General features: G+C 34.8%; 1 protein-coding gene across 1 annotated transcript in view; it reads right to left on the bottom strand.

Moving 5' to 3' along the window:
- Positions 1-1693: 1693 nt before the first annotated feature.
- Positions 1694-27828, bottom strand: part of LOC116138845 — a 32026-nt gene continuing 5891 nt past the window's right edge. The window contains exons 11-24 of the mRNA XM_031424504.1: positions 25574-25656; positions 25413-25479; positions 25314-25356; positions 21553-21748; positions 21378-21452; positions 21157-21239; positions 20517-20689; positions 16233-16332; positions 16034-16131; positions 15781-15922; positions 6358-6606; positions 2893-3095; positions 1994-2071; positions 1694-1876 (exon numbers count right to left, since the gene is read on the bottom strand). Coding sequence (XP_031280364.1) covers positions 1694-1876; positions 1994-2071; positions 2893-3095; positions 6358-6606; positions 15781-15922; positions 16034-16131; positions 16233-16332; positions 20517-20689; positions 21157-21239; positions 21378-21452; positions 21553-21748; positions 25314-25356; positions 25413-25479; positions 25574-25656 — 1773 coding nt within the window. The remainder of the gene's footprint in view (positions 1877-1993; positions 2072-2892; positions 3096-6357; positions 6607-15780; positions 15923-16033; positions 16132-16232; positions 16333-20516; positions 20690-21156; positions 21240-21377; positions 21453-21552; positions 21749-25313; positions 25357-25412; positions 25480-25573; positions 25657-27828) is intronic.

Below are 27828 nucleotides of genomic sequence, written 5' to 3'. Positions count from 1 at the left end.
TATGATTTCTTTGCTTATCTTCAAAATCATCTCTACTCTAACTATCTTTCTGAGCTTTTTCTTATTGAAATTATTAAAGAGCTACTCCAATGGAGGCAAGAACAATCGAGAACAATACAGAGAGAATGGAGAAGAAGCAAAAGTCAAATTGATTTCTTTTCTAACTGACTTGACAGAATACAATTAACGTGCATTTTAATACATGAGTAATAAGAGTAAACGACACCGTTTTTCATCTTTGCCTAATTCCACATTTAACTTTTATTCTAACATACCCCCATAAACAAAACACTCTCTAGGTTCCAATACTGATTCTATCTTAATATTTCCCCTTTAACATAACTTCCTCTATTTCTAATCTGCAAACAAAAAGAAAAATTTGACTTTCGGCAATGACTTCAACAATCAGCACCATCCTTCAACATCAGTTGTCTTGTTGAACATGACCAATTCAGCAGCAAAAATTCAACAACATAATTCAGCTTTAGCAGCATACTAGCATACTAAAAAAAAAAAAAAAAAAAAACTCAGAACATCATATTGTTGAGCCAATAGAAACTAACTCTACACCAGACTACAACATCATACCAACACTAAACACATTTAGCAACTTACAATTCAGCACCATACTACCATAACATACTGAAAAAAAACTTACTCTACACCAGACTACAACATCATACAAACACTAAACACATTTAGCAGCTTACAATTTAGCACCATAATACCATAACATACTGAATAGAAAAACTTACTCTACACCAGACTACAACATCATACCAACACTAAACCCATTTAGTAGCTTACAATTCAACACCATACTACCATAACATACAGATGCATTCAGCACCTTACTAATTCAGCACCATATTTGTAACACCATACAACACCTTCATAGCTTATACTCATCAAATCAGCATACCAGAGCTACAACAAGCAGCATACTACTAACTGATTCAGCATCACAACTTGCATCTTACAACAGTATCAATCAAATCATCAACACAGTAATCAGAATAGCATATCAAGACTATGACTAATCTATTCAATGTACACAAACCAGCTTCTATGCTTTAGTTACTAGAAACTTCTTGTTGTACTTCTAGTGACTCAGCCACCTTCAACTTCTTCCTTAGCCACTAAAACCTGTGACCCGACAAAGGTTTTGTTAATATGTCTGCAAGTTGATATTTAGTACCCACATATTGCACACACACTCTTTTATCAGCAACTAGCTCTCGAACATAATGCACATCTATTTCGATGTGCTTTATTCTTGCATGAAAAACAGGGTTAGATTATAAGGCCCCTGCACTCATGTTGTCACACCAAAGAACTGGTGTGGTTGTTATCTCAATTTCAAGTTCTGTAAACAAGTTTTGAATCGAGACTAGTTTAGTGGCAGCTTGACATAAGGGCCTGTACTTTGCTTCAGTGGAAGATAATGACACAAATTTTTGCTTCCTTGAGCTCCACTAAATGAGATATCTCTCCAAGAAAAATACCATAACCACTGGTGGAATTTCTATCATTAGTGTCACTTGCCCAATCAACATCTGCATAACCGTCCAAACCAAACCTTTTTTCTCAAGTGAACACTAAACCATGATGAATGGTACCTTGAATGTACCTAAGTACTCTCTTGCACATAGTCTAGTGAGCTACTGTAGGAGATTGAAAGAATTGACAAAACTTATTTGACAACAAATGCTAAGTCTGGCCCGGACAAGGTAAGATACTGCAAGCTACCAACAACTTTCTTGTAAAAAGAAGGTTGATCAAATGGTTTACCATCCTCCTTGCTGAGTTTAGTACCAAGAGCCATTGGAGTGGTACAAGGCTTGGAATCTGGCATGCCAGCTTTGCTGAGTAACTCCTAAGCATACCTAGTTTGAGTTAAGAGTAAGGATGAACTATTTTTAGTCACTTCAAAACCAACGAAGTAGTGGAGAGATCCTAAAGTTTTGAGAGAAAACTTCTTATTCAAGTCTACCACAACCTTGTCAATGACATGATTATCGTTCCCTATAAGAAGGATATCATCCACATATACCAAAAGGTACTTGAGAGCCTTTTTTAAAATAAAGCAAAATGACATCAGAAGTGGAATTCACAAACCCCCATGACAACAAAGCACCTTTCAGTTTGTCAAACCAAGCTCTAGGAGCTTATTTCCAGCAATACAAGGCTTTATGCAACTTGCATACATATCTTGGAAAGGTTGTGTTAGCAAACCCTTCTGGTTGACCCATGTAAATAGCCTCGGTTAATTCTCCATTGAGGAAGGCATTATTGATGTTAATTTGCTGGATGTCCCATTTTTATGAACTGCTAAAGACAACATAACTTGTATGGTGGCAACTTTGATGACAAGAGAAAAGTCTCAAAGTAATCCAAATCTAGTGTTTGCTAAAATCCCTTTGCAACAAGCTTGGCTTTATACCATTGCAAGGATCCATCAGAGTTCAACTTGGTTTTACACACTCATTTACTTCCCACTATAGTCATTTCTAGCTTGTAAAGAACTAACTCCCAGGTTTGATTTGTCAAGAGAGCATTATATTCTGCTACCATGACATCTTTCCACTCGGGTTTACTTAAAGCCTCAGCAGTGGTTTTTGGTTCTGGTAGAATGGTTTGAGTATACAAATAGGCACAAATATTGGATGATTGTGATCTACTTTTGGACCTAGTCACCATAGGGTGAGCATTCTATGTATGTGGCTTTAAGAATGGAAGAGCTACTTCCAATTGAATTCTTGGAAAATTTGATGCTTTAGACTACAAATTTTCTAAAGAACTAGAATTGAGTATGTTAGTTGGCTGATCATTATATGATGGAGAAATGGTGAACTCTGAATAGGAAGGCAACATTTTAGAAGGAATACTTACTCTTGATGCAGGATCTTGAGAAGCAGTATACTGAGTATGATCAGTGGCCAATTGGTCCCCAAAACCTTGGTTTTCAAGACCTATTGAAGTATGTAAACCAGATGAAGTTGAAGTTAAAGACTCTGATGCACTGATAGAACAAGTTGGAAGTTGCCAAGAACTTTGAAAGATATGGGCATTAACCAAACCAACAACCTTAGTATCTTCACATAAGATATTCTTAAAGTTGAAATCAGTTTTGAAAGAAAAGTCACATTCATTAAACTTGGCTTGTTTGACTATATATGGTTTGTCGGTTGAGGACATGCACTTATAGCCTTTATGGACCAGGCTATAACCCAAAAACACACACTTTTTAGTGTAATAAGAGAACTCATGTTTCTGATATGGTCTAATGAAAGGGTAACAACAGCATCCAAAGACCTTTAGATCACTATAATTTGTTTCATGTCCAAAGAGCATGGTGAAAGGAGTAGAGGACTCAATAGAAGCTGAGGGCAATCTATTTAGCAGAAAAGCTGCAATGCTAAAAGATTGCCACCAAAAACAAAGTGGCATAACAACATGGGTAATTAAGACTAGTCCAAACTCAATAATGGCTCTATGCTTTCTCTCTACCCTGCCATTTTGCTGATGTAAGTAGGGACAGGGGTATTGAAATTGGATGCATGGTGGTTTAGATACTTGGAAAATGACCTAAACTCCCCCCCGCCCGTCTGTTTGCAGACACTTGAGTTTATGGTTCAGTTGCCTTTCAACTAAACAGTGAAACTTAATAAAGATTGGAAAAGCTTCAGATTTTGCCTTCAAAGGATAAATCCACATAAAACGACTGTAATCATCCACAAATATAATGTAATATCAAAAACCTTCAGAAGACTGAATTGGAGCAAGCCCCCATAAATCAGAGTATACCAATTCAAGGGGAGCTTGTGAGTGAAAAGTAGACTTAGGAAATTAGGCTTGCTGCATTTTTTCATATTGATATGCTTCACAAAAAGGAGTTTTATTGCCAAAATAACCAAATACATGCATTTTATTCATTACAGTTCTCAATGTTTTCTCTTGAGGATGACCTAACCTAATATGCCATAACAATGTAGTGCTAAGCTTGGTGTCTAATACAGAATTTGTAGAAGTACAATCATTTGTTGCTAAGATAGAATTATGACTACAAGACATAAGTTATGAAACTGAGCTTTTATTTGCTGCTACATTAAGCTGAGGACAGAAATCTGGAACTTCATATAAAGGAACTGAAGAGAAAATAGCTGCATTAAGAGGTCTAAAAGATGGCAAGGAGACTTGCATCTAATATAATCCATCTTTTAGACTCCCTTGCAACAGTGTTTCTCTAGTTGTTTTGTTCTTTATAAAGCAAGTTTCAGCATGAAATTCAACAACAACAACATCATCCCTTGTTATTTGTGAGATTGTGAGATACTTAAGAGGTTTTTGGCTATATTAGGAACACACAACATATTCTTCAAACTCAACACTTTAGAAGAGAAATGAGAAGGTATAAAGCTAATACATGTGTGTGTGATAGGAACTGTATGTCCATTCCCTATCTGAACCTATGTGCCTCCTTGATAAGTTGAGTGAACCAAGTCTGATGATTCAGAGTACAAGAAGTAGCAGTTGCTAAAGACCCTTGTTGTTCAGATGGACAGGAAACTATGGACTTGGAAGACTGGCCTTCAATATTAATTGGAGCTTGCAAGGAAGATGATCAAGGCATTTTACATTATCGTGGCTGAGTTGAAGCATGATATTGAGATAAAGACCAATTGAATTATAGGATGGTTGGATCAAGGCAGGATTCGAATAAGGTAGATATGGAAAAGATTGAAACGGCGTGACTCTTGTTGCTAGTAGTGCTTGAGTGGAAATATTAGAATATACTGGACCTGTAGTGCTAGTTGAGTGAACAGGATGCGAGCCAGTAAAGCCCTGATATTCATGATTAAATCAGTGATAACACTGAAGAGTAGAGTGACTAGACTTTCCACAAACTTGACAGATGAGTTTTGGCCTAAAATATCCTCGACCTCTACCTCTGCCTTTTTGCATATTGGAGCCAAACATCATCATACTAGGAGTCATGAGTTGATGTGCAAGATTAGATGAATAATGAGGAAACTAGGGATGAAAATCAAGTCTATATTCAGTTTGATATCCATGTTGAAACATATTACTACTACCAAAGGATGAATTTTGTGGCATCATGTACTGAGAAGAAGAGTAGACTAATTGAGCATGTTGAGTCTCAAACTATACTGATGGTGCACTTACTAGTACAGACACTAATGTATTGCCATTCTTGTTGACATAATTGACCAGAAAAAGGGGTTCATTTTATTTTGAAGCAAGTAAAGCCAAAGCTAAATGATCATGAAAATTGGAGTAGGTATTATGTTGTCTTTCAAGCCTGACTTCATGTTTATGAAGAAGGAACTAAGCTTCTTGAAGTGTAACTTGACTGCTTGTTGACGTTGAATTTGCTACAACAAAATCATATTCAGGCCCTAACCATCTAAGATGTATAACAACAACTCTTCATCACTAATTAAAACTCTACTAGCTACTAATTCATCACTCAAATCTTTCATTTTCAGAACATATTCATTAATAGTAAGGGCATCCTTCTTAGTAATTTGTAAAAGACTTCTCAGATGTTGAGTTCTAGCCTTGGAAGCTGAATGAAAATGCAATTCTAGCGTGTTCCAGATATCATAGGCAATAGTATACTTTGCAACATGTCGAAACATGGATTTAGAAATAGTAGAGAATATTAACCAACTCATCAAGAACTGATCAGTTCATTTCCAATTGAAATAGTTAGGATTTCCTCTTTTCCTTGATTGCTTAGATTCATCTGATTTGTCAAATGTAAACATTAGAGGACACATTTTCTCTCCGGTGAGATGACCTTCAAGTCCATGAGCAATAAGAGCTGGAAGAATTTGAGACTTCTAGTAATTGTAATTTTGGTCACTCAATTTGATAGAAATAGAAGGTAGAGCTGGTGGTGAAGCTAAACTTGTTTATTGCACCGAGTTATTTGAGTTGTTCTCCATTTTTGGCAAAACCGATTTGATGAATTAAAAGATTATCAGAATAGGAAAAAGCTTGAAGAAGTTGAGCTAAAGAACACAATATCTAGTTGTTAAATTCTTGCCAAAGACATGTGTCAATGGCTTTGATACCATGAAAATATTAAAGAGCTGCTCTAATGGAGGCAAGAACAATCGAGAACAATACAGAAAGAATAGAGAATAAGCAAAAGTCAAATTGATTTATTTTCTAACTAACTTGATAGAATATGATTGACGTGTATTTTAATACATGAGTAATAAGAGTAAACGACATCGTTTTAATCTTTACCTAATTCCACATTTAACCTTTACTCTAACCTTTACTAAGGCAATTATAATCCTTTGAGCTCTCAATTTGAAACCTTACCATTCTCTTTCACAAAAGCACTAAGAGAAACAACTTTCAACTTGCTCCTTAAAACTTCAAACTTCTTAGCTGCTAAGGCTTTTGTAAGAACATTAGCAATTTTAAACTTAGATGGAACATATTGAATAACAAGTTGTTTAATAGTAACTTGATCTTTGATATAGTGTGCATCAATTTCAATATGTTTGGTGCAGGCGTTAGAAGCAAGGGAACTAGCACTGAGGTTATCACACCATATTATGGGAGCAACTACAAAATGCAATCCCAGTTCAGAAAAAAAAAAAAACTTCTGCCTAGCTATTTTAGTGTAAGTTTGTGTTAAAGCTCTATACTCAAGTTATGTGGAAGATAAAACAACCATTTTTGGCTTCTTAGAACACCATTATATCAAATTTGAGCCAAGGAATAAACAATACCCACTTTTAGATCTTTAGTCATGAAGTCTACTAGCCCAATCTATGACAGGGGTTTCGCAAGCATATGAAATCATGCAAGTAATGTAGTATGAGTAAACGGATATTGAACCCTAGATAATTACTACTACCAATTACCAAAATAAATTACTCCTATTACTATTTGATTAATCAACACTTTATGGGATGAAATAACTAAACTATCAAATTGAAAACAAACTAAGAACTAAAGAAATAAGACTGCAAATCAAATAAAACACTAGTTGTAAAACAATATGACTATACCTAGGGCATAGATTTCACACCAATTTACTCCTATGTCTCAACAAATTATGCTAACATTATTAAGCATTTTCTAAAGACCAAATTCGCTGAAATTCCAATAACTTTCTCTCGAACAATTATGGGATTAACCATTTATTACTAACCCAAGATATCTCTAAATTGAATTTAGGTCTTAAGGGATCAGTAAGCCATTTGGAATTTACTACAGTCACACAAATCGTGTTTACCTATCTCTACCTTTCGCTCAATCTATGCTTTTATTACTTAGACTAACTAGATTTCATCTCTTGATCTCAACCTAGTCCACTATATCAATCAACTCTTGGTTCCAAAAGAATTGAACGCATTAAGAACAATAATAAAACTTAGAAAAAATATGCGTAACAAAATCTAACATAAATCCATCAGCACATATTCATAAATCAGGCTACACCTTAACTCTAGAAAATTTAATTAGTTCATAATAGTATTAAAAGAAATAACCATTGTAAAAATAACAGACATCGGTTCAAGAAAAGAAATAAAGAAAACTTACCAAGAAAAGAAATAAAGAAAACTTCTCTAGTTGATGAACCAAAGCTACAACAATAGTTGCTTTGATGTTCCAAATTATGGCTCGTTTTCTCTCTTTTTTCTCCTCTTTCCCACCATTAAAACTAGCTAAAGACATTTGTTGGCCTCTCATGTGTTTTGATGTGCCAAAACTAACCTAAAAGTTTATTGATCACTATCCAAGACATGCTAAGGTATGACACAAGTCATAACCAAACCAAAACAGACTTGTTAGGCAGCATGACCGTGTGTGAGCAAATTTTTCAACTAGTATGATTGTGCACGATCAAGACACGATCGTTCAGTGTCATAAAAACTACCCAAATGAACGTAACATTTTGCATGACATCATTCCATATAGTCATTCAATGCTCTGCCAAAATGTGTTACATCGCTCACTCTGGCACGACCGTTCTGCTAAAGTCAAAAGTCAAGATATTACAAATTCGGAATCCTTCGCGCTCTTAACTATTCTTCAAAAGTCAATCTTGCAGATCAAGTCAAAACTCAAATATCAAAAGTGGAACAACCATTCCTATCAGCATATTTTTGTCTAATCGCACGACAACGTTTCGAGAAGCCATGCATGCCTTTAGAAATTTAATGGATTTGGAAGAGCCTTTGGTCAGACCGTTCCACGTGGTGGAATGATTTTGCGATGCTTTTGCACAATCATACGGTGTGATAGAATGATCATTCCATGAACCCTAGATTTGAGAAAAAAGTATCTCTCGTGTCAAGAATGACCGTTCGCAATTATGGAACAATCGTTCCTTTAAGTTTTATAGACTTTTCAGAATTACATTAAATGAAGCAACGACTTAAATTTGAAGGGATATAAAAGCTCAAATTCTTTATGCAAAAGAGAGAGAAGAGACTTATAAAAAAAATCAGAGAACATTCTCATATAATCCCTAGAGCTCAAAATCCAAATCAAATACTGTCACTTGCACTCATATTGTAAATCTTTGAGAGTGTCTATGTTCTTTGGTTGTTGAGTTTATTTATTGAACATTGATTTGTTAAACTCATCATTAGTCATTGCTTGTGGTGATAGTTTTTGTTTCACAATAATGTTTATTAATTCCTATTCCCCCTCCACCCCTAAGGAATATTAGCCATATTTAGGTTTTACAACATCTTGTAGTGCTAAGGTTTTAGGAGCATAATTAAAATAATCCTATTCAAACTAGGATAAGAAAATTCGGGTAAAAACTTAAAAAAGTTCATCTAGAACTTGGACTTCAGGAATTGTGTTGCGGTAGAGAATTTATTATGCCATGGTGTGCTCAAAATTGCTTTACTTCTAGTTTGACCTGAGACTTCAATGTCGCGACAGAAAAATTTGAATGCCGTGATGAAGATGTCCAAATTTGAGAATGATAAAGTCTGAATTTGGCAAAGTAGTAAACATATGAGTTGTAGCCCTTCGAGTAAGCTTTCCAATGGGCCAAGAATCATCCAAATCTGAGGTCTACATCTCAAGTTATCATCACAATACTGAAGCACATTCCAGACTCAAGCATGTTCAAAGATTTGCAGTTCATACTCAACATGGCATAACTTCCTCATCAAAAACCCTAATTCATAAAATCCACCCACTTTAATTAACTATTTATAAATTTGACACTATACAAGTTCATTATGCGAATCTCATATGTTTGGATACATCATCTCACAAGTTAATCTAAGGTATATTATATACTTGATTGCATATTATCGTTTGTAAGATACGACATTTTTAAGGTTATTTTGACAAATGTTAGGGTTCTTTAAGTGTAATTCACTCCTCAAGCTAGAGAACTCAAATTTGTGATATAAGACTACGATTGGACTCATAAGTTTGAGGGCAGTCTCGTAGTGGCATTGTCATCATGTATTGAAGTCAGCAATGCGATACATGCATGGGCAGACCTACTCAATGACGAGTGGAGTTGGTTACCCCACTTAGATTTTTTTTTTAATTAATTTTGTTTGGTTTTTACTTTAGCCATTCTATATTTTTACTTGTATTCTTAGATTTGACCGTACTCCTTTACTTTTCTCCTATTTTATGTTATATTATTTTAAATTTGACAGTCTAAAATTAATCTTAGGTCTGTCCTTGGATACATGTAGTTCCTTCTTCATTGAAACTATATTATTTATACTTAAATTAACCGGCAGATATTGCTATAACTGGGTTTGAACTTTTAAAATTATGAATAATAAATGTATGAAATAAATTTTAGAAAGTTTATCATCAAGATGTAAATTTGATAGGCTTGAGTAAATCAATGAACTCCATGATAACATATGTTCTGTCAGCTTTACATGCACAATATATAGGAATTGCCTATATATATTACTTTCCTTCGGATTCTTGCTTAACGATCTTATCAACAATTGGCTCAACCATTGACTCCAAGTCATTAAGGTCTTCCTTCAATGCATCAACCTGTACTTAATCTAGACCAAAATTAGTAAAACTACGATGTAATCTATATATAAGAGAAAATGTCTAACATTACAATGATACTACATTAGTAATGTGATACCACAAATTAATGCATGCTTATTATATAAATATTTAATTTAATGAGTATCAATCACAAAACACAAATCTTATATATGTGGATCAGAGTGACAAGAAATGAAGCTAATGAAAGCTGGTTCAGCTTAAGGGGGAATGTGGATCAGAGTGTCAAGAATAAAAAATTGTTGACTTCATTGCAATTGAGCTCAATAAACTCAAAATGATGTCGTTTTGATTAAGAAGTTAAATGTTGCTGTTTTCAGTTATGTTATCTGCTTAAGATAAGTAGCAGAACTACTTTACCTTTACTACCTCTGCTACTATATAAAGAAAATGATTCTTCTTCTTGTATCATTAACCAAAAAAATTCAATAACAAAATTACTTCCTTTCTCTCTCAAATTCTTGGAATTATCTCTTTGTTTTTCACATGGTATTAGAGCCCTAGACTCATGTCAATGGCTAAATCATCTGGATTAAATCAGTCCGACAATAATATGGAGAAAATGCTCTATAGCTTCTGCAACAATTTCGCCTCAGCTTTCCCATCAAGTCTACAAGTCATTACTCCCAAATTGACTCGAGACAACTACAAAGATAACTACCATTTCTAGAAATCTCAAGTACTTTCAGCTATTGGGGCTCATGAGTTGGAAGACCATCTAATAGGTCTGATTCCTTGCCCTATTCCTTTAATCAGTTCTGAAAATAACGTAGTTACTGAATCAAAAGAAGTTAGTTCAAAGGACTGTTCAATTAAAGAAATAGTGAATCCAGATTATGTTGCATGGAAACGAACTAATAAGTTCCTAATTACCTGGCTATTAGCTTCCATTTCTGAATGCATGTTTGGAAATGTGTCAAAATGTCATTCTTCAACTGCTATTTGCTTAACCCTTGAAAATGAGTTTTTGAATGATTTGAAGGCAAGAGCTCTTCATTCGAAAAGTTTATTGCAAAATACTCAAAAAGGAAATTTGAATGTTAGTGAGTACATTAAGGAGATGAAGGGAATAGCTGAAAATTTGTCAACAAGTGATCAGTTAATCTCTGATGAGGATTTACTTCAACTCATTCTTAATGGTCTCGATCCAGAATTTGACATTGTAGTTGTTAATTTGATGTCTAGGATTGAGTCCAAATCGATTCAGTAATTCTACAAGAAGCTCAATACCTTCTTCAAAAATATGAGATGAGGATTGAAAAATTTAATTCGGTAGACTTTCAAAATAGTTCAATTCATGTTGCTTCTGTCAGTAATCCAGGACAACAGTTGAGTTTACCTAATGCCTCCTACTATTCAATACCTCCGCCTAATTCATCATCTTCACTCAATATACCATACACTTATCCCTCTAGAATTACCTCTTTAAATAGCCCACTCTTATAGCAACACTATCCCTCACAAAATCCAGAACCTCATCTAGGAATTACTCATTCATATCATGTACCTACTGATCAGTATCATTACTTAACTCATATTGGTTAGTATAGAGCTCTTTTTTCACCTAATTACTCACTTAGATTTAACTCTTTCGGAAGAGGTAGAGATAGAGGAAAAATAATAAAGGAAAGCCAATATGTAAAGTATGCAACAAGGTTGGACACACTGCAGTACAGTGTTATCATCGCTACAACTTAATGTCTAGCCAAACAATTCTGCTAATTAGTTTCAGCAACACAGCTCTGCTAATCAATTTCAACAAACCAATACTTCTTTTGCTCCCTTTGCTGTATTCACTGAGTCAGAGCCTCATCCTCAGCAAGTTCAATACTTAGCTCCTCATCATTACAATTCTTCTTATGGAGTTAATCAACCACACCACTTTAGCAATGGTCACCAGCAGCAACAACATTATGTTGTTGTACCATCAAGTGGTAATCCAGTTCCACAACACTACCCTACTCCATTGAATGGTGGTTATTCAGTTCCTCAGCACTACCCTGCTCCATTGAATGGTAACAATCTTGCACCAGGATTTAAAGTTCCCAGCCAATAACCAAATGACTCCAGTCAAGCTTATTTGGTTGCTAATCAACCATTCCCCAGATCTGCCAACAATGGAGCCTCCATAACTGTCACACCAACCATATTGCAAGACCCTACTTGGTACATGGATTCAGGAGCAACTGACCATGTTACTGTAGACCTAAATCAACTTAATATCAGTCATAACTATGATGGAGCTAAGCAACTTCAAGTAGGCAGTGGTGAGTTCCTCCATATTTCTCATGTTATCCTTACATGTTCACCTTTACTTGAAGAATGTTTTGTGTGTCCCTAGAATTACAAAAAATTTGCTTAGTATTTCCAAGTTTACTAAGTATAGTAATGTTGTGGTTGAGTTTTCTTCTAGCTGTTGCTTAGTTAAGGACAAAGTTACAAATACAGTGTTACTGTAGGGAGAGCTTAAAACTGGATTATACCAATTGAACCTTTCCTCTATTTTGCCATCTTAGTCATCATCAATTCACTCATCATCTGTCTCTCCTCTGCTGCCTCTTTCCTCCATTCACAAGTCTTATGTTCATATAGCTGAGTCCAAATGTCCATAGTCAAATTCACAATTAGTACATACTACTTTAAATAAGTCAGTTGCTAATAATTCATATTGTATTGATACAAATTTTGTTCATACAGTTGAGTCCAAATGTCCACAAACCAATTCACAACTATTAGATACTACTTTAAATAAGTCAGTTGCTGATAATTCAGATTGTATTGATGCAAACTCTGGTTGTTTTAATGCTTATAATAATTTCAATAGTGTTAATACTAAGGATGACTCTAGTGATTGTACTCATCATTCATTGAATAAAAATTGCCTTTGTTTTGTTTGTTCACATGATACTTTTCCTCCACTGCATAATAATAATCATAATGCATCTAAATTTGGTACTCTCATATGGATAATAGTATTACATCAATTCCTGATACAACAACCTTAGGGTCATCAGTTTCAGATATTTCAAGTTTGACCCAAGCACATCCTACCTTTATAACACCCTCCTTTGCTCTAGTGTCTCAAGTTAGTCATAATAATGATCATGGTCCTATAACTTGTGGTAGCATGCCGAATGCTCCAAATTAATAACCTTACTAACGTAACTACTAAATTACATATAGGGTAAGCAAGGGTCGATCCCACAGGGAATGATTAGATTAATTCCTATATTTTATCCAATAACCACAACGAAAACAAAAGAAAAATAAAATAAAATAAAATCCTAAATAGTAAACATGACAACAGTAATGAAAGGGGTTGTAGTCAATGCAATCTAAAGTGAAGCAAATAAATCTCTAATGGTAGAAAATATCAGATTAAAAACACCCAGTTCTCGGTTCAAGATCCACCTAAACATGCATTGGACACGAACTAACCGTAACATCATTCTATCTCGTCATTATGGAATTATTAACCCTAAGAAACAACAAGCTCTGTTACCCAAATTTTCCCTTAATTATCACTACTGAAATAAGCTCTTCAACTAGATCTTAACCTTTGAACAACCTAGAATAAGCTCTCTAAGTTTAATTCAATGGCAGCCTTAAGAATTAGGAAAATAGATCAATCCAAGCAACAATCACGCAAGATCGGATTATTAAACTTAGGTTATGTTATTCAAGGTGACAGACTAAAAACTTGTCCGTAATCATCTATCATCATGTGTTACTCATTGAATAGAAAAAGGACAATTACGTATCACACTTCCTAATTCTAACAGATAAAATTCCAATTAAACAATTCAGCAGGCCATTACTAAATCACCCAAACAGAAAATCATAAACAATTGAAACAGAATAACATAAACAATTCCAATAAGAATGAGATTGAGAACAATGTTACTGAAGTTAAGTTACACCAATGATATGAATTCAGGCTTCAAAATCCCCTTGAACTGAAGAAGAAAGATTAGTCGCACATATTGATGTAGAAAGTAAAAAACTAAAAACAACACTCCACTGCTGCTCTCCCCTGTTTAACCTAACAACTCATAAATAAATAATGTGTTTTTTCCTCAATTCTGCCCCAGGAATCACAGAAATTACTTTCCTAGATCTTTGCTAAACGATAGACTTTCAAAACTGTCAAAATCTTATCAGATATGGAAAACAGAATTCGTAATCCAGCTTGCACCAGGATTCTCACAATGTAAAAGAACTTTTCTGGCTTGGTCACTTCATAAAAGTTGTAGTCCTAGATGTGTAGATGAATTTTGGCTTTTGAATCACCTGGTTTCGATATCTGAAGCTCCAGTTAAGCCCATTCGAAGACTCAATACTTAGCCAGGAAATCCTTCCACGAATAGGATTCCAGGTCCGGTTTTGCAACAACTAATGAGGGCCCAAACGAACTCAAATTCTCACCCATAATACCTTCCTGGAAGGCTTGATTCGTCTACCTTCCTTTTTCTGAAGAACACTTTTGCAATCGAGAAATCTGACTTCATGAAAAACCTGAAAAACGCAGCACTGGTCAAAATAACAAAAATCTGGAATTTCCTAATCTTTTCTCAATTATTTCATAAAGTCTATCCAAATATGCCAAACTTACAAAATAAACTCTAATCAACTCAACTAGGCATAAAACATAACAAAAACATAATATGGAAGGAATAAAAAAATATATATAAATTACACTCTTATCAACTTGGCACAAACGATTAGGGCATCCCCATGCTAAAATCCTTCACAAAATTTTAGATCAAATACCTAATCTCCCACTATCTAAGTTCAAATCAACTTTAACCTTTTGTGATGCTTGTCAACTTGGTAACTTCACAAAAAAAACCTTTCCCATTTCACATTCCCAAGCAACAAATCCCCTTGAACTCATTCACAGTAATGTTTGGGGCCTAGCACCTATAGTGTCTTTGGAAGGCTTTAGATACTATATCTAATTCATAAATGACTTTAGTCGATTTACTTGGCTTTTCCCTTTAAGAACTAAAGCTGAAGTTGCTTCTGTTTTTATTAAATTTCATCACTTGGTTGAAAGACTGTTTAATTATAAACTTAAATATTTACAATCTGACCAAAGAGAAGAATATAAAGGCTTGCATTCCTATCTAACTAATACTGGAATACAATTTCGACACTCATGTGCTTATGTTCATCAACAAAACGTAGGAGTGAGAGAAAACATAGACATGTTATTGAAACAAGACTAACTTTATTAGCTCATGCTTCTATGCTTATGCATCTTTGGTGGTGTGCTTTTGACAAAACAGTTAGTCTTAATTAATAGAATGCCATCCTCTGTACTGAATTTTGTCTTTCCTTATCAAGTGTTGCTTGCTAGATCTCCTCTTTATTCTTCATTAAAAATATTTGGATGTGCTTGTTTTCCTTATTTAAGGGATTTTAATCATCATAAGTTCAGTTTTCACTCCTCTAAGTGTGTGTTCATAGGCTATAGTTTGATCCATAAGGGCTATAAGTGTTTATCTTCTCATGGGAAGGTTTACATTGCCCCAAATGTGAGGTTCACTGAAACCGAGTTTCCTTATAAAAATGGTTTTAGTTCCCAAGCCTCTTCTTCCCAACCAATTCCTGTTTCAGAGCCTAGTCAAGCCAACCAAGTCAAATTCCCTTTTACTTCTTTTCCTCACCAAATACAACCACCTGCACATAATACTCACTCTTCGTTTGAATCACCTCCTGGCAAAGCTCCTCCTACAGTTCCCTGTTCAGTAATCAATCCTATTCCAACAGTTGGTAAGCATAATTTCTCCAATGCATATGTTGCTCCTTCCTCTTCTTCCTCACAATCCTCTTTATCTACCATGCCATCAATATCCTATTCATCACCTAGTCAAACTACTAATCCTTCTAACAATCCAAACCTTTCCAAATTACCCTGCACAAATTACTCCCTTGAAATAAACTTAATAACACTACAGATGTCTACCTCCTCCTCTCCTATTGCTAACACCTCTCCACCAATTTGTAATCTTGAAGTTGAGTTATCTTCATCATAGTTTCCTAATAAACCAAACACTTCCCAACCTTCCACAAACAGTCATCCAATGATGACATGAGCTAAAACACTTCAAAAACACCTGCAACCATTCAACCAAAATATACCCTGCTTTCTTCCAACCAAACACCTGTACGCTCTAAACCACTTTCAGTTCGAGAAGCCTTAGCTTGTGCTGAGTGCAGAGAAGCCATGCAAGCTGAATATGCTACCCTTGAAAAGAACCATACCTGGACATTAGTACCAATTACTACAGATATGAACATTGTTGGTAATCAGTGGGTTTTTCGAACCAAATTCAATGTTGATAGTTCACTTCAAAAGTATAAAGCTCGACTTGAGGCAAAAGCGTTTCAACAAACTCTTGGACTTGACTACTTTGAAACTTTTAGTCCTATAGTGAAGCCATCTACCATTAGGAATTACTCTTGCTATCTCCAATGGCTGGGACATTCAACAAATTGACATCAACAATGCCTTCCTCAATGGCACTCTTAGTGTGACTGTTTTTATGAAGCAACCAAAAGGCTTTGTCAATCCTCATGCTCCTAATTTTGTTTGCAAACTCAATAAAGCTCTCTATGGCCTCAAACAAGCACCAAGGGCTTGGTTTGATCAATTGAAACAAGCACTTCTAAGTAAAGGATTTCAGAATTCTATCTCTGATACTAGCTTCTTTACGCTACTCAATGATGGTAAAATGATCTCTTTTCTCATTTATGTTGATGATATATTAATCACGGGCAGCCATACTCAATTTATCCATTAGTTTATTCAAGAATTGAATGAGTAGTTCTCTTTAAAAGCTCTTGGGACAGTCTGATATTTCCTTGGTATTGAGGCTACTCAAACAACTCAAGGTCTTCATCTTAAGCAAACTAAGTACATTTCAGATTTACTTGCAAAGACTAAAATGTCAGAGGCTCACTCATGTCCCACACCTATGACAATTAGGACAAAGCTCTTTTCTACTGATACTGCTACTTTTCAGGATCCTACTATTTACTGAAGCACCATAGGGACTTTACAATACTTAACTTTAACAAGACCTGACATAAGCTTCACTGTCAACAAGTTTAGTCAGTTTCTTCAAGCACCAACTAAGCATTAGTGGCAAGCTTGTAAAAGGATACTGAGATATCTCAAAGGAACACAACATCATAGTCTTCTTTTCAAACCAACAACCTCATTGTGTGTTGAATGTTATTTCGATGTTGATTAGAGTAGTAACTTGGATAATAGATGCTCAACAAGTGGTTATTGTGTTTATTTGGGACCCACTCTTATTCAATGGAGCTCTCGAAAACAAAAGGTTGTTGCTCTCTCTTCAATAGAAGTTGAATACCGAGCCTTGGCACACACAACAACTGAAATGGCTTGGCTTCAAAGCATGTTCTCTGAATTGGGTTTGAAAATGCAGAATTCTCCTGTCATTTGGTGTAACAATCTTAGTGCAGGGGCATTGGCATCAAAGCCTATTTTTCATGCTAGAACCAAGCATATTGAGTTGGATACTCACTATGTTAGAGAACAAGTTATTGCCAAAAAATTGAGTGTTTAGTATGTCCTTTTGCAGCACCAAATTGTTGACATTCTCACCAAGGCTCTCTCCATCACTCAATTTCAAAACTTAAAAGCCAAGCTTAATGTTGTTGCACTCACTGCTCTTCAACAATAAGTTCTATTTCAGCATTTCCAAATCAAACTTCATGTTGCTGCATTCAGTTCTATAGCACAAAGTTTGATTTCTATTTTAGCACTCAGCATTCATCAACAATACTACTCGAAATTCCACTCTGAATTAACTCTTGGCTCTGCATTTGCTCTCGGTTCTGCCTTTTTTTTTTCTTTTTTTTTTAACTTGATTCCCTATTGCATTTGCTTTGATCCTGCTGTAGTGGCTCTTGCTCCTCTGCTGACTTAATATGCTTTTCCAAAAAGTCCATAATCTGCCTATGGAATTCAGTGAAAGGTTCACATCCTTCAATCTTGTTTAAGTGGGAATGTGGATCATAATGTCACTAAATGAAGGCTGGTTAACTTAAAGGAGAATGTGGATCAAAGTGACAAGAAATGAAGCTAATGAAGCCGGTTCAGCTTAAGGGGGAATGTAGATCAGAGTGTCAAGAATAAAAGATTGTTGACTTCATTGCAATTGAGCTCAATAAACTCAAAATGATGTCGTTTTGATTAAGAAGTTAAATGTTGTCGTTTTTAGTTATGGTATCTGCTTGAGCTGAGTAGCTGAACTACTTTACCTTTACTACCTCTGCTACTATATAAAGAAAAGGATTCTTCTTCTTGCATCTTTAACCAAAAAAAATCAATAACATAATTACTTCCTTTCTCTCTCAAATTCTTCGAATTATCTCTTTGTTTTTCACAATATATACATTTCAATATTTATCAAAAATGAAAAATAAAAGTAATACTATATTTATTCAAAATGTATCCTAAATTTTACATTTAGACGATCCAACATCTTACATGTTATTGAATCTTTTTTTTTTTTTTGGTAACTGGGGTGTCTAGGTTAGCTTGCGCGCACCTTAATTAATCCCCAAGGCCCATTGAACACCTACAAGCTCTAAGGACCAAGTAAGCCACAATATTATTATGGTAGGTGGCCCCAAGGTTTGAACCTAAAAACTCAAGAAAGAGAGCAAACGTTCTTGACCGTTAGGCCAATCTCTTGGCAGGGGTGAACCTAGGCCCCTTGAGGGTAAGCCCAGGCCTGCCCTCAACTTTAAAAAAAAAATTTTAAAGTTTTTTTAAAAGGTAAAAAAAAAAGTAAAAAGTTAGGTTTTGTCTTTTTTATATTCAAGTTTTTCTTCCCCAATTCCCAACTTCCTTTTTACATGCGGATCTGGATTTGGAGTGATTGTAATCCATATTTTTGTAAATCTTTGTGTATTTTATTTTTGTTAGAGTTGTGATTGAGATCTAAATTTATGCAGAATATTTTTAGTGGATTTGTGGTTGTTGAAAATGATAATCCTATTTTTCCCTATGATTTTACATTGAATTTCGATAGGATTTAAGATACTTCTCATACAATTTGGGTCATAATTGCTACCTAATTCTATTAATTTATCTTTGCAGGCCTAAACGATGATTTTGAACATAAATGATAGTTTTGAGCGTAAATTGCGTAACTTGAGCTTGGAAACTCAGAATGACCTAATTTTAGAAGCTTTGGAAAGCTAAGAAGCAGAGCTACAACTTTCATGTTTTGGGTTTTTCCTAATTCTGACTGAACAAGGGTGAAAACGTGGCTTGAAGTCGTGAACAGTATGTTGGAAACTGAAGAAAAACGTCTTTGGACGTGCTTCAGTATTTCTACCATAACTTGAGTTGTAGACCTCATATTGTGCTGATTCTTAAACTAGTAGAAATATAATTTAAAGGGCTACAATTCATATGTTTAACACTTTTCTATATTCAGACTCTTTCATGCTCAAATTTGGTCCGAAAGATTCTCGTTACGGCAAGGAAAAAGCTTCGCCACGGCGAAACTGCGTCAGATGTGAAAAATAAAACGACACGTTTTGGCTTGCTAGGGCTTGCTCCTTAAGCGAAAGAGGTATACAATTTTCTTGTGTTTCCTTGTGAATTGGATGTTATTTTCTTATGTTTTCATTAGTTGATTGGCAAACAGTGGCAGAGCGAGGGGGCCCCCTAGGCAAAAATCCTAGGTCCGCCACTGTCTCTTGGGGTTCATGTTATTAAATCTTATTGGCAACGCCATTGTGTGAAACCATCATATCAAATTTTATTCTACACATTGGAATGAATTTAAAAAAAAAAAAAAAAAAAATAGTGGTGTTATTTAGTCAACACAAAATTCTTGAACAGGCCCCATTAACTACATTTAAATTTCTTCAATTAAAACTACTTGAAAAGCACCATTTTATTGACCCTGAATCCCTAATAATCTTGTACAGTGACCAGTTTCATGCTCCTAGGTTTATATATTATCAAAAACTTTTGAGCAACCATTTCCTGGTGACCCTTTATAAAAGTTTTTCGGGAAAATAAGGAGTCAAATCTCAACTTTCTTAAAATATAGTATTTTTTAATCTTCTTCTTCAAAGAAATTTATTTCGTACAAGAAACAGTCTACAACTGTAGTACTGGAGGTTTAAGTAATGCAAGGTTAGTTTGGAACTCAATTAGGGTCCTTTAAAACATAGTTCAAAATTATGGCTTATGTTAAGAAACACGGTTTCCGTACGCAATATGAAATAAAAATTGAACAAGTTTAACATTTTATTTTATTGAAGACTAACTGTTAAATTAAATATAGCTCTATTTTTCCCAATTTGATAATATATTAATATTTTGTTGACAATAACTATATATTAGATTGAGTAATTGGGTGAATAAATAATAAAAAGGGTTACCTTGTGAATACCATCCTGAGCAGTTGCTTGGAAACACGTTCAACCAACAATGGAGCTTCTTGGAGTTTCGTATGATCGTGAAGCTTCTCTGCCATTTGTGTTGATACTTTCTCAGCCACTGTTGCCACCTTTTTTAGTACCTCTGCTACATTTTCTATCTCCTCAACCACCATTTCTGCCTCCCCTATTAAGATTTACAAATTATAAACTAATTAATTTCACGAATTTATTAATCTCTGTAAGGTTGCTAATGTACATAATCATGTTTTTCATTTATTCCACAAAATTTTAGGACTAATTAAATCCTTTTGCCTGTAAAAATTTAACCTCGAATTATGGTATTTCTGTTGTAGATTGTTTTTGATATTTAAATACAAAAAGATTAATTATCTTTATAAATACGAGAGGGCAGACGGGCCAGACGCACAAATGCATTTTACATACTGTTCTCGTATTAATTATTTAAATCATTTCGTTTCATAGTCTCTACGATATCCGTATATCATTTGAACAATCACTAAATTAAGGATTAGATGAAGAAATCTCAGTTTATGGTAATTTAAAATTCAGTTGGTGGTAACAAGCTGCATGTATGACAAAAAAAAAAAAAAAAACTTACTCTGAAGATATCTATAATTTCATAAAATTTACCTTCTACTTTTTGTAGCTTCTCCCATTTTTGTTTACAGAAAGGTAGCAACAGAGATAGTATAGATCCCAAAATCCATCTTGCCCTGCATGGTAATTCAACTAATTCTGTTGATTCTTCATATTTGATTTTAGTGTATTTTATTTGACTATTAAAATCATCTAAACAATGAATTATCAACCCTACATTATGCAATTAGACAATTTCTTAATTAAATTCATACCAGAGGGCGAAGTTAAACCTTGGAGGTGGAGATGTTACTGGTGCTGGTTTAACCTTGTCTATATCATCCTTCAACCTACAATAAAATTAAGAGAAAAATTATTAGACATGAATATTCTATTTTCGAGTAGTCGAAAACGAGTGATAACAAATTTTTGGTAGCAATATTCAATCACATGTTAGAATCAAGTTTTCTACATGCTCCATTGTTGCCATTGCAGATCAAAAGGAGACCCTGAGTCTGACGCATTGAGAAGCCATGTCCAAGATTAGAGACAGTAACACGGCCGGCCGGAAGATGGCATGGAGAATTATAGGTGGAGGTGTGTCTGTAAACGATGAAGTAGTTGAAGAAAGCTTTGCCAAGAACCTCTAGTTGACATATTGAACAATTAACTGAATATATTTTAAGTATGTGTTTGAATGAGTATTTATATGCGTTATCTTGATTGGGATTTGGAGAATTGAAGGTTTATTAATAATTTAGGAAGCTTTGTAGTTTGGGGAAAGGATTTAAGGTGTGGATCCAGGAATTTCTTTTAGGGTGGGCCAAAATAAAAATTTATTATACATTACTATTTTTGTCCATTAATATTTTTTTTAGGGTGGGCCAAAATATATAAATTTACATATTAATATTAAAAAAAAAAAAATTGAGGGCCCACCCAAAAAGTGGTTGGATCCGTCACTGGGAAAGCTTGAAGTGTAAGACTTGATGTGGTCACATGTCACAATTATGCAGTTCAAGGTGGTTTAAAAGAGCTATTTAACTAGGTTTTTTTATCTTTGATGGGAGGTTAAAAGCAGTTTATAAGAGTTATCTTAGTCGCTAGCCTAACCATTATAAAGATATTATTTTCTCCATTAAAGTGATATAACACAACACAAAAAAGTTTTGGAGGCATAAGTTAGAAGACATCTCTCAAACACTCTTAATGCACGTTTGATTTTCTATAACACTTGAATAATATGGCTGGAGGTAAGGCCGCATTGTTTATATACGTAACATTCCACATGAAGGCCAAATGCCAGAAATGGTCGTATAGTTGTGTATATAAGATATTCACGCCAAGGGAATAATGCAAGCTAAGCTAAGCATGAGAATTGTGGCCTGAAAGTAAAAGCTTGAAACCGTTTTATAGCTTAAAGGCAATCCCATATCCATATGTTGCTTCTTTTGTTATGATTTGGGTAGCAAATGTGAGGGACTACAGAGGCTACTACTTAATTACCTCAAATAATTGAATTAAATTTCTCCTTTATACAAGTTCTCTTCATTCTTGGTTTATCATTGATATTCCATGCATACAATCATAGAATCACAAGGATGAGAATAAGGTTGCTTAAAGCAGGATTTATTTTCCTCTTTGTATTTAGTTTTGGAAAAATGAAATGAAATTTTAATTGTTTACTTTTTGTAATTACCATATATGAATTCATCCATTTCTTAAAAAACCATATCAATTTATTTCTTAATATTTCCGAATTGTCCCTTGTCCTTTGGGATACTTTCTTTCTCTATCATCTAATAGATTTAGATAAAATCTGATCTAAGATAAAGGCATTAAGAGTGCAAAAGATAAATTAGAGTTGAAGATAAGTTCATTTTATTTAATCCTTTAGTAATTTCATTGAAAGATAAAATTATAACCTAAATTTATCTGCTGACTGAATCTTCTTAGCTAATATATAGATGACTCTTATGTCATTTTCATGGTTTTTCTAGGATCCAATTTGAAATTTTCTTTGGGGAATTGGAACATTCATCTACCAAGAAAACTATGTATGTTTCTTATATTCATAATTTTTTTTTGAGAATCTCGTTTGATCATTGAAGTTTTTTTTGTTTTGATCAATAATTGTGTATTTTGTTCTTAGATGGTTGGTGTAAGATGATTTTCAGAAATTATATTAAATAAAGCCGATTTAACCCATTTGTTGAAACTAGCCCATTTGGAAAAGATTCTATATAAATCAAGAAGTAAACATATCTCCTTAACAATTCAATTCTCTCAACACGCTTAACATTATTGTATTTTACTCTTGGTTGGATCTGTTTTAGCCATAGAAGAGATAAGTCATTTCAATGTTCAGAAAAGTCTCTGTTTGACGAATTGGTACTCATTAGTACTGTCTAACTATTGTTTTATCTTGTATTTTAGCCTATAATAGATAGTAGTTTCTTCTACTGGAGGTCATCTGTTTTGGATTGGACTCCTTTAAATGGTAAATCTAAAGATTTTGTACTATATTTAGTCAAGCAAATAATTGAGCATGTCTTGCATTTGTACAAGACAAGCGCTAGAATAAAGACATTCCTGCACACTGTGTGTCGGGAAGACAGACATTCTACAATTACATCTTCAAAAATCACCCTAATATGTCATGTGCTTGCTCATTAGTCATACAAGACACACACCATATCTTGTTTTACGTGAATTAAAGTTTTGGATATACTTATACGTATAATTGTATTTTGTGATAATTTGATTTAGTTGAGGAAAATGAACCAAATAGGGGTTTCCGTAAAACATGACAGTTTATCACAATTTGATTTTTATCTGTAAATATTTTCAATCTACTGATGAATGAAAATAGTCAAATCAAATACTTGATATTTAATTTACAAGGAGCATCATAGTATAAAAACCTTTCACATAGTAAAATACAAATACTTGGATTTTTACAAGGAGCATCTAGTAATAAAAACCAGAAAGGTATTCACATCTTTGATCCATATAAGAACCTTACAAAACCAATTCTTGAGCTACAATCACTAGTTCTAACTTCTAACAACGTGATTCAAATACAAATATTAGGCCTGAAAAAGATGCAATAAATACTTTCACGGCCTTCCAAATTTGGTGCCGTTATTCACGTAAAGGTTTTATTTTCACATCGAATACGCTCAGAATAAGGACATAATAGTGTAATAAATAACACGCTACAATTAGTCACAAGAAAATTTTCACTACGAAGAACACAGTTTGCAGGAGGAATTCTAAGCGAATGGATTTCCTCCAACAGAGCAACAGCCCTTGTGCTGGGACATTCCTGAAAATAAGGGAACCAAGTTTAGCTATTTCTGATATAATACTCAAAATGGTAACAGCTTAAGGGTCTGTTCATATTTAATCAACTTGAGTGGTATAGAACCACGGAAATATTTGGAAAAAAGAGTATCCCAACCAGAATGTTAATGTTCTAAGAAATGACATTTCTAGAAAATAATATGTAGATTCATAAAATCGAAAACCTTTCAACAAAGTGCAGCCAAAGAAGCTATTCCCACATTGGTTAAAGATACAAAGATTAAAGCAACTTCAACTCAATCACATAGTTTACAACCAGGGGCATCTAAAATGAACATTATGATCGAATAGCCACCTTATATGAAACCTTCCCAATTTTATTTTCTCATCTTAAGAGAGACTCTATAAACTCTGCATGTTGCTCATTAGGTGATTAAGTATACCAAAAAGTAACAATTAGTTTATATTTAGATTAGGCCAGGTTGGAGGCACAAAAGGCTGTCAACCGCCGTAATAAATTGAGGTTCTCCAATTATTAACAGGTAATGTTTAGGTTTTGGATGAAGGTTTAAGCATAGCAGGACTAGGATACACTACAGATGTGAAGTCTTGCTTTGGTTTTAGGTAAGGCAAACCCTCATACCCACCACAGCAACTAAAAAAAGTTTGTACTACAGCGAACAGCGAGTGACTAATCACATAAGACCAAATTCAAGCAATAGCATGTTAGTGTTCAGGCAATCTCTGCCCAAACTTCTTGCTAAATTCAAATGTTGGATAAAAAATCACAATTCATAACTTTTGAGTAAAATGATGACAAGAGAATTGCCAGAAATGATTTCACCATTTCAAAACAATTATTCCAGCACTGCCCAAATAATAACAAGAGCAAATTACAAACTTACTGTAATTGAGGGTTGGTGCCTGTCCGACATGTAGGCTAGCCACCTGCACATTGGATGGAAAGATGAAAAATGCCATTGTCAAAGATGTTTCATGTCTACAAGTTGCTCATTATCCAATAAAAGCTTCAACCTACTAGAAACAAACACAACACTAACAACAGCAGTCCTGTATTAAGTAAGAATATATTTCAGTAGCAAGAGGCAAAGAACAATTACCCTGTGATCTGCAGGATAAAAGGAGTCACTGATCTTGAGAGAACCATGATTGAGTTGCACCACCAAGGAAGGTGGATGTTAACTGTGCATTTGGGAGTGCAGTTTGCAAGGAGCTCATGTCCAAGAACCTGAAAAATGATACATTGCAAGACAAATTTAGGTATGACAAATCAAAAATTGAAATTCTCTGGCAGAAACTAGACAACTGAAAACAGCCTGGTCACTGATGGAACCCTCTTCCCAACTGAACCAACACAATTCCAAGCAAACCAAAATAGCAAAAACCAGCAAAACAGTATTGAGCACAGCCAAAACCCAGAAGATGTAAGTATATTGATATATAAGAGAACTGTATCAGACAAAACAACCAAAATGAAAATTAACACAACCAAAAGAACAGTAAAAGGATAACAAAAATGGACATAGACAGCTGGACTTTGAGGGCCACAACCTCCTTTCCCTTTCCTTTACTTTTCCAGAGTATCCCCCATATCCCGCTGTCTCCCCTTTATTCTATTCCTCATAACAGAATTCTTCAATCGTCCACTCCCTTAATGCCATCTGTCCCTTCCCATAACCACTCTTAACACCTCACACACGAAGAACCTTCCTGCCTACTGCACCAAAATCCCCTACTTCACACCATTTAGTCTCTTACAATAGACAGAAACAGAAAGGGAATTGAAAGAGAAAATTAAACAACACATTAGTATCATACAAGCCCGGAGATAAATCAAAATGATGCTTGGACTTACTAAACATGAAGCTTTGTATAGCCCCAAAAGTGCACAACTATATACCAACCTGCCCTGATACACAAATCAAGTATGTCTATACAAATTTGACAATATACTGCTCTGTTTCTACAAAAAAGTTCACAAATTTACTTAAATAACAGTTAGTATTGAATTTTGTGTTATGGAAATACAAAAATAAATGATAAACAAAGTCTTCAGTTTCTAAAAGACAAAAAAACGAAAAAAGTGGAAAAGTGGGTTTGAGTTCATAAGAAACCCCTTAAAATTCTGTTTTCATTTTGAGTTCTCTATTTTCAATTTGAGTTCATTCTTTGAAAACAAGAAGACACAAAACACTACCGAATGCTCCTTTAAAACATTTGTACCAAATCTTCAGCAATTTCACAATTATTTATCTTTTAGAAAAACCAGGAATCTCCACATCAATTACTTTATTGAATCCAGTATATAGCAAAGTTTTTGATACATGCATGCTTTGGAGGATAATAAGAGTGGAACTGATTCATGAAAGTAAGACTTCAAAATAAATAAAAGAGATCATGACTGATTCCTGAAGTCAAAGGAATATAAATTACATAACTTAAATGTTTGATTGAAGCATTGGGACTGAACTTGGACCAGATCTGGAAGACTTCGAAAGTTAAACATGACCTGTGATAGGAACCCACTCCCAGATTGATAGGAATTGAACTGGGCAGTGGGGCTTTGATGCAATTGGGCTGGGCAGTGGTCCTTTTGTGAGCTTGGGTAAAACTATCCTTGGAAAACCGGCTTGCCAAGAGAGGGTGCCCAAGCCCCTACAAACCACATGTCCACCCTTTTTCCCTCTCAATGTGGGATCCTAACATTCTCCCACGCTTCAAGCCCCAACGTCCTCGTTGGTCTTCTTTTCAAAGAGTGCCCGCCCTCATCGGCTACCCCGACCTCATCAGCTTTATTGCCTCCATTCCGGTCTTACTTCGCCTAGAAGCCTATCAGGCCCTAGAAGCCTGTCAGCAACTCTCCTTCTCAGCCCCTTAAGGGGCCCACTGGGCCCTCTTGCGTGGGCTTGGAAGGTGGGGCTTGCTCTGATACTATTTGATAGAAACTCATTCCTAAATTGATAGAAATTGGGTTGGACAATGAGCCTTTGATAAGAATTGGGCTGGACAATAGTCTTTTTGAGGGCTTGGGTAGAACTCTCCTTGAAAAACCGGCTTGTCAAGGGAGGGTGCCCAAGCCCTTATAAACCACATGCCCACCCCTTTTCCCTCTCAATGTGGGATCCTAACAACCTAGTTCAACAAATTATGCACACAAAGAAAATAAAAAAGTCAACAACCTTCCCTAGCTTCCTCTTATCTCCTCCAATGAAGATTTGATTGTTTGCACCTTACTTTATGAATCTAGTGGTCTTGACATCAAATTTAGAAATTAACATAGCACCGGTCAGCATGGCAAAATATCTAGGAACTTTTAACAATAGCTAAACATAGTATATAATTAAACCTCCCTGCACAAATAAACATAACTACTACTGAACCAGCAACAAGCAGAGAATT

This window comes from Pistacia vera, unplaced genomic scaffold, assembly GCF_008641045.1.
Source record: "Pistacia vera cultivar Batoury unplaced genomic scaffold, PisVer_v2 Contig344, whole genome shotgun sequence".
NCBI classification, from domain to species: Eukaryota; Viridiplantae; Streptophyta; class Magnoliopsida; order Sapindales; family Anacardiaceae; genus Pistacia; species Pistacia vera.
Note: the sequence above shows the minus strand (reverse complement) of the source record. Positions and strands in the feature narration are given on the sequence as shown.